General features: G+C 47.4%; 1 protein-coding gene across 1 annotated transcript in view; it reads left to right on the top strand.

Moving 5' to 3' along the window:
• Positions 1–13,869, top strand: part of COL27A1 (collagen type XXVII alpha 1 chain) — a 138,982-nt gene that overhangs the window by 73,462 nt on the left and 51,651 nt on the right. Inside the window, exons 20-27 of the mRNA XM_062505443.1 lie at positions 180–233; positions 543–596; positions 2,506–2,550; positions 3,200–3,253; positions 4,393–4,437; positions 10,076–10,129; positions 12,884–12,937; positions 13,727–13,780. Of these exons, the coding sequence (XP_062361427.1) occupies positions 180–233; positions 543–596; positions 2,506–2,550; positions 3,200–3,253; positions 4,393–4,437; positions 10,076–10,129; positions 12,884–12,937; positions 13,727–13,780 (414 nt within the window). The remainder of the gene's footprint in view (positions 1–179; positions 234–542; positions 597–2,505; positions 2,551–3,199; positions 3,254–4,392; positions 4,438–10,075; positions 10,130–12,883; positions 12,938–13,726; positions 13,781–13,869) is intronic.

The raw sequence follows: 13,869 nt of genomic DNA, 5'->3' as shown, positions 1-13,869 counted from the left end.
GCTCTTCCATCAAAATGATGTTGTGTCCCATTCCCTCCCAAAGCCGTGGTGGCCCCCACATGGACACCCCCAGCAGGGAACACATCTTGTCCCTTAGCCTTTAGCTAAACCTCTCACAGAGGCTGACACTGCCTGCAGAATTCCACCTATGCACCCTGACTGGTCCTCATTTTCTCTAGGGTTTCCCAGGTGATATTGGCCCACCAGGAGAAAATGGTCCTGAAGGTCTGAAGGTGAGTTGAGAAGAGACTGCAGCTCTGTGTGGGGTTGGAAGCAGCCAGGGAAAATAAAGTAGTGGGAAGGGGGGAAGAGAAAAGCCCCAGGAGATTCCTAAAGATTGTCCTGGCCAGCATCTCAGCTTGGTCTGTTTGGCTTGAGGTCCCTCCAAGTGCAGAGTTTTCTTTTCTTCAGATTTTTTTTTCTTTAACAAAATTGATATTGGATAATGTCCCAAGGCTATGAAAGAGACTTTCTCATTTTAATTGCCCATCTGAGCTTATGTTTCTATTTTCTGAGTATCCTTTCCTTTGACTCTTGCTCAGGGAAAGCCAGGAGCACGAGGTTTACCTGGGCCAAGAGGACTGCCTGGACAAGAGGTGAGTGTTCTCAGCTCAAAAGAGGTTTGATTTAAAGAACAATGCCAAATTTTGTCAATTAATGCATGGTGAAATTGTGTCTGTGGTTTAAAATGCTCTGGTCCCTCTGAATCTGGAAGCAGATGCTTATGCTGAGGGAGCAGAGACCTGCAGAAGAGGAGCTTCCTCTAAGATGTGTGATCTCCAAGTTCTGTGATCTCTGCTTCCAGTCACTGTTGGCATCTGCTGACCCTAAATTCTGCCTTGGCTTTACTTTTAAAGCCTTTTTCCCCACCCCCAGATGGGTGTTAGAGCCCTTTTCCCTGCACATCCCCTTGCACAGACATGCCCTGGCCTGGCTTTTGCTTTCTGATCCTTTTAAGTGTATTCCTTTTCAACCATGAGACCTGCAGACTGCACTCTCTCACATGGAGAAACCTCCCTTTGTAAAAAGAGAAGGAAATGGGAATTGCTGCTCTGCAGAAATTCATTTGCCCTGCACCTCAGAGCTTGCAGCTTTCACTCACCACTTCACCTCAAAACCTGAAGCATCATTCTACTTGCAGTCCTTAAGAAGGGAGCAATTGTCATTGATCTAATTGTCCTGGAGGTGCAAATACGTTATGGGAGCAGCAGAGAATGTCTGGGTTCCCTGTTTATCCTGTTGTAACTCCAGTGACATTGGTGTAATTTCCTCTCACTCAGGCCAGTGTAAGCTATTTGTCCAGATCACGAGACATTGTGTAAATAATACTGAGCACATGCATGGGCAGGAGCTCGTTTTAATAGCACTAATAATTCTTAAGTTTTTCTGGGAACTCTTCTGCTTGTTCTCTAAATGGGATTAATGCAAATTAGCTCATTTATTTGCAGTGAAATAGGAAAAAAAAATATTCCAGCCAAAATACAAAGGGAATCTAAGCCCTGCATTCCAGGTTCAGGCAGGCGTGACCAAGCTGCCTTCAATTTACTCTAGTTAGTGAGTGTAAAAGTAAGCCCAAAGACATGGACATGGAGTTTGGTGCAAGCTGTGCTGAAGGACTTTGAGTGTGCAGCAGAGCACAGCACAGCACAGCACTGTGCTCTTACCACTATGGCCACCCAGGGCACTGGGTCAGGGCTCTGAATTGCATCTCACTGGAAATGTGGCATGTTGTGGGTGGCTTGTGTGAGCCCTTGGAGCTGAGTTCCTGACCCCCAGTCCCACCCTCAGCCTGTCTGTGCCCCTTCATTACCACGGGTGACCACCGAAACGAGAGCAGCCAGGCTGTGGCTGCCAAGGGCACTTTTAATTTCTCTCTTGGCAGTTGGTTTTAGACACTTGAGATAATTTTTGTGAAGCTTAATTGAAGGTCTCTTAGAAACTGTAGATCTGATCCTATCACATTAGAAATTGGTGCAGAGCCAAGGGAGAGGACCAAGTCCAATTGCTGTCTGAGATTTTGTGATATCTCCATCCTGCAGCATGTGTAGTCCCAGCTGAAAGCAAAAGGGAAACGTTCATAGAGTTGCCAAATGGCTCTGTGGGAAATTTTGGAACATGCTCTTTTTGGGGGGAAGGGAGAGGAAAGGGGAGAAGAAAGAAAAAGGGAGCTCTGTAGTGTTCACATCCCTGCCAAATCAAATGAAGCAGAATTATGCAGCATGTCCAGTGGCCAAATCCAGCCCATCATGGACCAAATCAACTGGTGTTGCCTCGGTCAGATTTTGGATGGCTTTTACTGGCAGTTCTTGACTTGAGAACCTTTCTTCCTGAGAAACCTCAGAGGCTGCTCTAAGATAGAGAAGGGCTCAGCTGTTAAAATGTGACAGCTGAACACGCAGCCTGTGTTTAACTGCTGCTCATACTGCAGGCATTTCATTCTTGCTGCATAGTGAGTCCAAAATTTGTCACTACTTTGCCTTTTATTTTAATTTCTTTTCACCTCAGGGGGATGAAGGACCCTTAGGACCACCAGGAGTCCCTGGTCCAGAGGTAGGTTTCAGTCATTTATTCATTCAGTTGTTACCAGCTCTGATGACCTTGCAATGGAATTGTAGTTAAATTCTCATAAAGCTTCAACCCTCCTGGTTTGGGAAGTTAATCTGCCCTGCTATGAATTATTGTCTTGTCCAGGGCTTGATTGATTGCTTGATCCGGGTTGGCTGAAAGTCCAGGAAGTGTCTTGCACAGGGTGTTGAGTTTATGACTTGCCTAAAGCCTCAAACTTTGAAAAACCCTCTAATGTTTAAACAGTTCATCCTCAAGATAAATTACATTGATTGGAAAACATCTCCATAACCATCCGTTGTGTTTCTTCCTTGATTTATAGTACTTTTCAATGAGTAGAGGAAAAAGAAAGAAAATAGACTGGAAAGTCAGAGAGAGTCCTTTTTACCTCTGTGATGGATCATAGAAACACTGTTAGAAGAAGCAAAAAGAATGTCATACCAGCTCAGGATTTTGTAATGGGTCTGTACCAAACTGTCACCTCAGGATAGTAAAATATCCCAAAAATTGGTAATAGATGGATCAGAAAAATGAATGTTTTATCTTCATCTTTTATTTTACAAGCATGGGAGCTGCACCTGTGACCAAAGCAGCTGCAAGCTCTTGATGTTTATGGTTTTTCCACGTATTTCAGGGTCGATCTGGTCGGAAGGGATTTCCAGGAACACCTGGTCCCAATGGTCCAAAGGTAAGAAAAGAGTTTGTTCCTGATCAGGGAAGCAGTGGGTAGAAGGGAGGAAAGGAAGAGGGAATTGGCTTTTCTCACTTTTACCACTCTCCCAAGTATTCATTCCAGAGAGAACAAGAGAACTGAGCGCTCCTCTTTTTCTCAGAATTTTGGGGTCTCAGCTTCTGCTTCTTTCTTCCAAAAGAATGATGGTGCATTTTTTAAGCCATTATAAACAAATGTGTTCCTCTTTTGATATTAACCAACTTCTTTTCCATCATCATCTCATTTTCCATTGCTTCTCCACGGTTTTGTTCTGAAACAATGCACATCATTCCTATCTTTGCTGCCTAATTATCAGCAGGAGCCATCCCAGGGCAAAGCACTCCACAAACCCACACTCGAAAGGAAAGAGAAAACCCAACAAAAACAACTTCTTCAAACAGTAAATAGCAAAAATGTGGTCTGGCAGCACATCTGGAGTATCTGCCTACTGAGAAAATACAGCTGCTGTCCTGGAGACGCTGCTGGTTACTGGTGAGCCTGACCACTGGATGGCCCATCCAGGGGCACTCCATGTGCTGCCACAGCTGCCCTTATCCCTGATGGGACTGAAATCCTTCTCCTTCTGCTTTCTCCTTCACCCCTCATCATCTTCATGCTCTGAACTCCATCTTCCTGCACTGGGATTTGTGTCAGTGGGTTCTGCTGCGGTTTCCCTGTGGATGCTCCCTGTGAAAGTAACGTGTGCCTGTCTGAGGTTTTATGGCAAGAGAATCAGGGTAGAGCATTGCCTGGGAATATTTGGGTTTTCTTTTCTTCTTATGCTTTGTAAGACTTTGGGATAAAGTAACCAGGGCTAGGCTGGGCCTATGCCACAGGGCAATAATTATCTTATGTTTCAATGTGCTTCTCTGAAGTTTATTTCACTACAGCAGGAGCAGCTTTTGGGGCATTTTGCTCCAGAACAGCAAGCGTTTGCTCCATGTTTGTGTTTCTTACTTTGGATTACCCTCCAAGTCACAGCTGGTTTTGTAAGATGTTTCTCACAGATTCATGCTTTGCAGCCCAAATAATGGGTGTACAAAGAGCCACGTTGTGCCCAGGGTCTGGCTGGCAGTGCTGAGTAACCCCTGTGCCCTTGTCTCCTTGTCCTGCAGGGTGAGCCAGGAAACCGTGGCCGACCAGGAAAAGTTGGTGAGCAGGTAAATTCCTTATTTTCCTTGTCTCCTTGATGATCTCCTCTGTACAATGTGTCCTGGGTGGCCAGAGTGCAGGCAGAGAGCAGTGGCCAGGGACTTCTGGCCACCTCAAAGCTGCCCACAGCCCTGGTGCTCCAGGCTTTGCCAATGTAGGTTTTTAAGTATAGGATTCTCTGCTTTGGGTGCTATGTTGCTTTCACTTCCCCTAGATTTTCTGGGGAGTAGAGGAGATAGCAGCTGAAGAAACCAGACCATGGGGAAGCGAGACACTGAGCTGCATTTAGCTGTAATTCCATAGAGAACATTCTGCTGGCATGACCTAGGACACGCATTATCCCTATAGGCTTTGGGGGAACCACAGGCAACTAGGAAAAAGCAACAATTGTTCCCACATCTCTGTGATTGAAACCAACAAACTTGTCCACCAACAGCCCTGAAGGTGAAGCCACAGAGCCTCCAACACATTCTGTGTGTTCCTGCACGACCACACCGAGCTGGCTGTGGCAGCTGGCCCTGGCACTGCGGGTGCTGTTTCTCACCACTGCTGCCCTCCCCAGCACTTTCCCTGCTGGATGGTCAGCATGTTTGGTTTGGTTTGGTTTGGTTTGGTTTGGTTTGGTTTGGTTTGGTTTGGTTTGGTTTGGTTTGGTTTAGCTTGTCAGCCTCTCTGGCTCTTCTTTGCCCTGTATGCAACAGCCAGGGCTCACTTCTTCCAAGGGTTTCTGACCAAGCAAGTTAAAAAATTCAAGCTGGATCCTTTTCAGTACCAGCAGTCTGATACTAGCCTCAGTATATATCAGTCACATCTATTTGGAAATTAGAGCCATTTCTGTGTTATTGTTGTTCATTTGCTCCATGAAGACCAGCTACTGAAGGAGCAAAATTGTTCCTCATGTCTGAGTTCTACTTGCAGCTTTATCAGATTCTGCACAATCTCAGGGAACTGAGACACTGCTTTGTGCCTCAGTTTCCCTTTCTGTGGAAGGTGTGAGACAGCCCTGAGCAGAGCTTAGCCAGTGCCTCCTGTTCTGAAGTGGCATCTGTGGATCCTGTTAAAAATGAATATTTAGAAGTGCTTTGAGATCCTTAACCAGAGCTTGTCCTTGAAGGGCAAAGCATCATTAGTATTTTTATTCTTTAACTTCCCTCAGGACTGACCTTGGATGAGAAGTGTAGGCACTGTTCACTGAAAAGAAAACACAGCTGGCCTCTGCTGACACTGAAACCAGCACAGTGGTAGGAAAGCTGCCTGTGTTATTCTTAGTCAATTAGTCTCTGTCTAGAAATATCACCCAGAAAATTTCCATTTCTGAACCAATCAAGTCATTAGAACAAAAATGCTTCCAGACTAATAAGAAATAACCTCCTCTCCCATCACCCCTCCACTGAATGATACTGGAGTGTCAGGGTTTCCTTCCTCCCTCCACTTAAACTTCAGCAGTTGTTGTTGGGGCTGGGTTGGTTTTTTTGCAGAGCCCTGAGAGGATGGGCCCAGGCCCTTGGCACTGAAGACACCATCACCTCACCCTGTTTTCTCTTGTGGAGACCTTGATGTTTTCTATTCCACAGTAAGGGTGATGACACTGCTCAATCCTGCTGCTCTGCCTGACAAATGGGCTCCCTCAGAGTAGAAAATCTCAGAATAACAGCACGAGGAGAGATCAGCCATCAATCTCACTGGAGATTTCTTCCCTTTCTTAGGGACATCTGTTTAGGAAAACATGGGAGTTTCTGTCAGGTTTCCGGTGATGCTTGAGCTCTCTTTGAAAAATGAGGTTTTAAGCCACAGGGCAGTCCCTGATGTGTTGTTTTTCCATTGCAAGGACACAGACTCGGGAAGAACATTCATGAGATGCTTGTTGTCTCCATGTGCTGGAAGGATTCCAGCTGCCAGGCGCCCCAGTACCCTGGAAATGTGTGGGTTAACCCTTCCTTGCCTGTAGATGTGGTCAGAAGGATATGAAGAGGAACATGGGGCCTCTGGCCAGGGAAGCCACCAGCCTTCCTGTCCCAGAGTTGGGAATGCACAGCAGGAGAATGTCACCAAAATGTCCATGCTGAAGGTCAGAGCACCCTGTGGGAGAAGCAACACCCTGCAGCAGACAGACAGGTGCTGCCATGCCAGGGACCCCTGCTTGGCACTAGAAAATCCCAGTGAAGAGTTGTGCCAGTTAAAAGAGGTTTCCATTGACTTATGGGGATTGGGGAGGTGCTGTCGTAGCAGGACCAGCTGTTTGAGTCCATTCCCCTGTACAAGAAGTGACAGCCCTGCTCACTCATGGGGCTGAGTCAGGGTCTGTGCTGGAAAGGGCAGCCAAGGCCCCTTGGAGGTAGGTATCTTGTCCTTGAAGGTCAAGGTATGTTGTCTCAATATCAGTATTCTAAGATGATTTGCCAAAGGACATCAGCATCTCCTTCCAAAGGAGAAGGGGCTGTAATGTCAAGTTTGCAGGGGGAAGGTCCTGATTGTCTTGGCCCAGGTCAAGAAGGTGGCCAAGAACAGAGCTGGGAATTGCACTGGTGTTTCCCACGTGTTAGCACTGCTCCTTCCCAACCCATTTACCTTCTCCTCCAGGGCATGTCTGACCTCCAGACATCTTGGTCAGGGGTTTTCAGGCACCCAGGGGTTTTCAGGTACCGTGGTGTTCGCAGCCTCTTTGATGTGACACTGTTATGACAGCAGTCTCCACCTTCCCTTCCCTCCCTCCCCAGGGTGGTGGCAGCCCAAGGCAGCACCAGGGCAGGGCTGAGCCCGGTGCACAGGGGGTTAAACCACATGGCTGTTCTTTGCGGGTCAGAGCGTCCTCCTTTAAACTGCGATATTTACTGTTTTACTTTCCCTTTCTTTCATCTGAATGGGAGGATTGTACATTTACTCCCTCCCGTCCTTTGTCCCTGGTTTGTTTTGTTTTGAGTTCTGGTGAACCAGTAGAACAGAAAGGCCGTGATCGGTTCCCGCTGGGAGCGACTGGCGGTCCCGTCCCTGGGAGACCCTGCTCACGCTGGGCTCGCCGGCCACTTGTTCCTCCCAAATGGGCTATGATTTATGCAAGCCTTCATTGCTGACTTGCTCTCTGTTGATGGAGCCAAGAGGGGGGGCTTAATTATGACAGGGCTGGACAATAAATGGGGAAAGCGAGACAGGAGTTAGGAATTACAACCCACCAGTCCCCCCCCTCCTTTCCTTCCCCCCTCCAAGCCCCCAGCAACTTTTTAACGATGTCCATCCCTTTTCCGCCATGCCCTTGGCTGGGGAATACAGCAGACTGAATCATGAGCGACATGCTGAACTCCCATCTAATATAAATGTTTTACATTCTTTCCTGTATAGCGCGGGCCTTTATCCGGGCAGGCAGCGCTGCTGGGACTTCACGTGCATCATTACACACACGGCCCAGAGCCGTGTTTGATGCAGGCCCTCTTTTCAGCCCTGGGAACCTGAGAAGAATATGCTGTGCCACAGCTATTTTAGTGTAATGACCACGCTTCGTGTCTGCTTTGATTAAATATTTGCCACTGGCAGCTATTCCGGTTCTTAAAACCTAAATCTTTCTGCCTTAAAACCTAAATCTCCTTGCCTTTAGTGTCTGTCCCATTTTGGCCAGTGAAGAACATCATTACCCAATCTCCCCCTGTTTTTTCTTTTCCTCCAGATAATTTACTGAGATTTATTTGGCGTGGACATATCTATTTCGATTTGTGTCTGCTTGCAGACGCAGCAGCATTGGTTAATTTAGCCCAGAGCAGACAGCGCTGGCTGCAAACACTGCAGAGCTACTGTGCTGGAAGCTACAAGGTCCCAGCTCTGCATCTCACGTTCACACCATGGGACTCTCCTCTCACGTGGGGAGCAGCGACATCTTCCCCTCTGCACTTCCACAGTGCACCAGCACAGGCAGAATTTTCCCTGGGTTTGGACTGAAATGTTGGCTGTGCCCCCTTCCCATGCCAAAGCTGGTCTGTGCAGCAGGGCCAGTGTGGGCCATGCCAGTGAGTGAATCAGGAACAGCAGGGGGGTCTCAGGAGGCCTTTGGGGGCTCTTGGTGTGCTCAGATCCCTGCAAAGCACCAGCACTCGTGGGTTCAGGACCCAGATTTCTGAGAGGCTTTTTAGGGTGGAAGCTGATGCTGCCATGAACAGTGGGTCTCTCCATGGTCTTCGAGGCTGGCTTTCAAGCCTGAGCTTGGATATGCAGCACCCCTGGGAAAGGAGTTTGAAACAGTTTTTTTCTGAATGGGTCCAATGCTTGCTGCAGAGCAGAGATCCCTCTTCTGCAGGGACTGGCCTAAGGAACCAGAAATTTCTTAAAGAGCATATTCCCAGGACAGAAAGAGATCTAAGGTTTTCCAAGAAATTGGAAATGAACAAGAGCTGTATTCTATCTTTCTTTATTGTCTATTTTTGCCTAGCAGTGCATTTCCCTGTTGCATCTCGTTGCTTTGCCATCCTCTGACATAACATTGCCTTCTTCATGGCCTTGGGCTATTGGAAAAATTCAGAAACTGGATGCAGTTGCGTACCTGCACTTGTGTCTAATTGAGAGGACAGCTGATCCAGCAGCCTTCAGCAATGCCACCCAGTGGCAACCTTGCATAGGCAGATGTTGCAGAGTTTTCTGCTCTCCCGTTGATTCCTGCACTGGGCAATGTGTGCCAAGTCCAGCTCTGCTCTCACGGGTGTCTGGTCTGTGCAGCCTGGCCACAATGACACTCTTGTGCTCCAGGACTGCCTCAGCTTCAGACATAAAAAAGCAAAGCAAAAACCACTTCAGAAAGGTTGGTGACACCCCTACAGGACAGTGGAGCTTTTCTGTTTGTAGCTGTCATCCCATGGCTAATTGGTATTTCCATCATGGCACAGAGGAGACCGAGCGCCTGCAGTGGCAGAGGGGACAGTCCCTTGCATCTCCAGAGCCAGAAACCACTGGAGCTGGTAGGGAGGTTGCTGTATCTTCATTCTCAGGAATCTTTGCTTGAGATTGCATCTGTTTCCATCTTCCTAATTAAAAGCAGTTCTGTTTGCCTCTTCGTTATCCCGAACATTGTTAAACCCTGAGCTTAGACTGGAGGTTGTTCCAAGTTGGTTTCTGAGCAGTGTGTGAGATCCATTGCCCTGTTGGCCCCTTTGGCTGCAGGAACCTTTATTTCCTACTGGCATCCCACCAGCACAACACTATCCAGGGCAAAATTAGTCTGCACAAAGGGCTGAGGCAGCTTGGATTAACCCAGAGGAAGTCTACCCAGTCCAGCCACTAAAATGATGGTAAGTCTCTGTCTCTGTGCAACCCAGGAGCTCCTGCTGCAGATGCTCCTAGGGAAGCTGTTTTGGGAAAAGCTCACAGAACAAAGCACACTATGGACTCGGCCTTCCTTCCTTCCTTCTCTCATCCACTGTGCTGTGTGTTGTGGTTCTTGCAGATCCTCGTGCTGCTGTTCCAGCTGGTGCCTAAAGCAGAACCAGCTGTGGAGTTAGACATTCCCATGGCCGCGAGCAACTCCATCCGCTCTGGTAGCCAGTAGGAATTACTGAGCATTATATGAGGGATGCTGTGCTATTGCAACCAGCAAGGTGGACCAAAGGAATTGTTTACTTTCTCAGCAAATAAAAACTGAAAATTAGTTGTGCTCTTCTCTTTCCTCAGGGTCTAATGGGTTTCATTGGTCCGGTGGGGGAGCCTGGAATAGCAGGAGAAAAGGTAGGATTGCTTGCAATGAAATGGTGGCTGTAATTTTTGCTAGATAGGGAGGCTGGGGTGGGAGAAGGGTTGTGGAGATTTGTCATGTGAGTGCAACACCCAGCTGGGAACGAAGCACATCCAGGGTGTCCGAGTTAGACTAGGACCGGGCCAAAATCATCCACTTCTCATTCAGGAATTAACATGCGCTGCCCTCCAGGGAGATGCTGTCAAATATTCTTTGAAAAATTAACTTTCCTCATTCATTATGTGCCAGGTGGTTTGTATTTAACAGTCAGCTCTGGTTTTTAGGGGAATGAGGGATCCATCAGCCCTATGTTGCTGATTATGGGAGGAGTCCATGGGACTGAGGTTACAGATTTCTGCAGAGGTGTGCTCTGGGTTGCCAGGGGGGTCACGCAGGATCAGGGCTGAGCCTGCATCCAACAGGAGGTCTCAGCAATTTCTCAGGTGTACAGGAGTGCAGCTACCCATCTGAGCAAAGGCTGGTCCAAATATTTTCCTTTTTTGTCTGGTGAGGACCATCCCATCTGGCTGCCCCTGGTTGCTTTGGGCACATTCAGGGCTGGTGCCCTCTTGTGTACAGAACAGATACAGACCTCTTCCAGGGGAATAAAAAGGGCTTTATTTCACACCAAAAAATGTAAAAGGACGTTAATTTGTTTTCTATTAGAGTGTAAACTTTTATTCAGAGGCAGTTCCCAAAGACAAATCATCTGTGTCACTCATTGTATCTCACTCTCACACTGCTGGTTTTCGTTGGTGGTTTAATTATTCACAGTGCAGCCATAAAGATAGTGAAGAGCATAAAACGATGCATTCCACACATCAGTGCTCTCTTTCTCACTTTTATTGCTTCGAGCCCTGTCTGCTGGGTAATGATGTAAAGACTCTGTGACAGTTATACTGTGTTTGCTGCAGATCCATTTTATTGTCCATTTGGAAAAGCCTTTCCATCCTGTGGGCTCTGGTGGGGCAGTAGCAGAATCAGTCTCAGTCTAAGCTGTCAAAGCCCACAAGAACTAAAAAGAATGACATGATGTGGGTGGTATTTTAGAGAAGGAAAACAGAGGAATAAAGATGTGTCCAGGGTGGTTACACAGAAAATTGGTGCCTAAATGAGCTGTCTCATTGGCAGCTGCAGCCCTGAATTGAATGAAGAATAAGGTATTTGCCATTCAGAAGGCATGGGAAGATCTTTTTCTCCATTCCATTAAGTTCACATCTGTCCCTGCGCCTTCCATGCCAAAGTCTGGACCACATGAGGTATCCTCAACTTCCAGATCAGCTCTGTAATGTGATGATGTTACATCAGTGTCAAGGCAAACCCAGGCTGTCCTTTGAAAATCTGCCCTTGGAGATCCTCAGCACAGCTGGGATTTCCATCAAGCTTCTCTACCAGGACAAACTTAGGGATGACAGAAATAGCTATCATCAAATCAAAACCTCAACCAGGCCTCCAGTTGGCATAGTATCCTACAGCTTACTACGCTCTTGTGAGCTAAATGAAGTGGGAAATATGCTTTCATTAGACATAGCTGAGTCAGCAATCTCCATCCTGAGAGCTGCAAAATTTAAGACTGAAGCCAGTAGGATCCAAAGATTATCAAAGAGAACAATACAGTTAATACACACTTAATAAAATCCATTCATTCAGGGAGAAAAAAATCCGTACATTGGTTTACAAAGGCCAATTGGTGACAACACAAACTCTGGGGTTTGTTTTTAATAAGCTCCTTAGAGCCCAGAAAATATTTCCCCTTACACTTTTTGCTGTAGGAAGGTAGGTCAGATTTTGGGCATAAACTAATTGGCAACATTTGCTAAATCCTCCTTCCTCATCCCCCTGAGCATACAAACCTAGCACATCTAATTCCCAGTGCATCCCTGAGGCTGGAGGGAGACTACAGACAATGGTGTGGGAATTGCCACCGTCTCCCAAAGGAGCTGTTGGTGTCCCATTGCTAAAGCCACACCTTCATGTCACCCTCACATCAGCAGATTGTGGTGGTGCTCCTGGGGGCTTCACCATCTTGTCTCTTTGGGTCAGGGACGTGCTCATGGAAAGTGAGATGGGCTGCATGTGGGGATAAGGAAGACTTTTGCAATGAAAAAGTGATGGTTTGGTACATTAAGTTTTTTAACCACTTGTTTTAGAAGGGATCCTGTCTTTAGGGTGGGCTGGGGAGTCACCCAGCTCTGAGCCCCTCATAAATCAGACCTGCAGGTCATTGTTGCTGGCACTGTGGTCTCAGTATGAGCCACAGGACATGGAGTTCCTCCAAAACACCCACAATCTCCTCTGAAAGCACAAGGCAGCATCTCTGGCTTTTTCCAGCTTATTTCCTTGCTCTCAGCAGGGCCTTGTGACAACAGACTTCAAATCCATGGCTCTGAAAATGCCAGCACATGTTGGGATTGTGATACTGCAGAACAGGCATGTCATGCCTTGGATTGGAAGGGCTGGAGGTTTCCTAGGGTTCAGTCCTAGCACTGTTTGGAATTGAAGATGATGTGCCTGTTTCCTTCATACCGTGGTGGTTTTGATGGCAAGAGTGAAGTCCCCTCTCTCGGAATGTGGAGGATTAGTTAATTCCTGCAATCCTTCCACTCCTCTGATGAGATGGATGGAAAAATAGCAATTCTAGAAGTATTTCTGGTAGAAAACTGATGGCATAGACAAGAATTTGTGGATTTTTTTAGTTGTTTCACTGCTCTAGATCACACTTCCCTATGCACCTATCTCTCTCCTAGGGTGACCGTGGCTCAGTGGGACCCCCAGGCCCTCCAGGAGTCAAGGGGTCGATGGTAAGGAGTAAGTCTGCATTCTCTCACTCTTGCTGCCACCTCTCTGTCTGTCTCTGTCCTAGCCAAGGATGCAGCTTCTCCTGGTCTTCTAGTTTCATGTCAAATGCTGCATTTTCCTCTGTATCTGTGGGGATGGGAATGGGCTTTTTTCTGAGTGGATATTGAGGTGTAGCCTCTCCCCAGCAGTTGTGTCCAGCAGTTTCCCCTTCAGTGCAACACTGGGTTTTGAGGTGTGTTCTGTGGCTCCATCAGCTGAGGACCTGCTGTGTCAAGTGGAGACAACCAGGAGCTGAAGGACTGCCTGTTCCCAAGCATCCTTGAACAGACAGTGCCCACCAACAAGGATCTGTCCAAGCTGCCCAGAGCAACTGGAAGTGCAGGGTGCTTGGGCAGCACAGTCACTGTGCTTTGCTGTGCTCTGCCTTTCAGGGATCTACATTTAGGCATTTAACAGTAGGGACCTCAGCTGGATCTTGTCTTGCTCTGACATTTGTTTCCTGTCTACCATATTGCAAGACCCAAAGACATATTTCCATATTAATTCAGCCCATTCTCTTCTGGGCTGTTCAGAAAATCTTGCAGCTGGTATCTCTGGCCAGGTTGGAGCTGGGCTAGTGACAGCCTGGCTATTCCTTTGTGCTCCTGGGCAGTTTTACCCTGACAAATACCAGATCTGCCTGACTTTGCAAGCAGCCAACAATGCCATTTTTCCTGTCTTCCCACTTGGAGGAAAAAGGTCTGTGCAGATTGTGGACATTCACAGCATGCATGTTCTTCCTTCCCTTTCAGGGGCACCCTGGGATGCCAGGAGGAGTGGGTTTTCCTGGGATCCCTGGACCAACAGTAAGTAACATCACCTTGTCATACCACATCCTGGGCATTCATGGGCTAAGTCAAGTGACTGTATTCCAGTTTATTTGAGTTTGATATGA

This window comes from Cinclus cinclus, chromosome 19 (genome assembly GCF_963662255.1).
Source record: "Cinclus cinclus chromosome 19, bCinCin1.1, whole genome shotgun sequence".
NCBI lineage: Eukaryota > Metazoa > Chordata > Aves > Passeriformes > Cinclidae > Cinclus > Cinclus cinclus.
The sequence above is the reverse complement of the archived record's forward strand: the minus strand, read 5'-3'. Positions and strand labels throughout refer to the sequence as shown.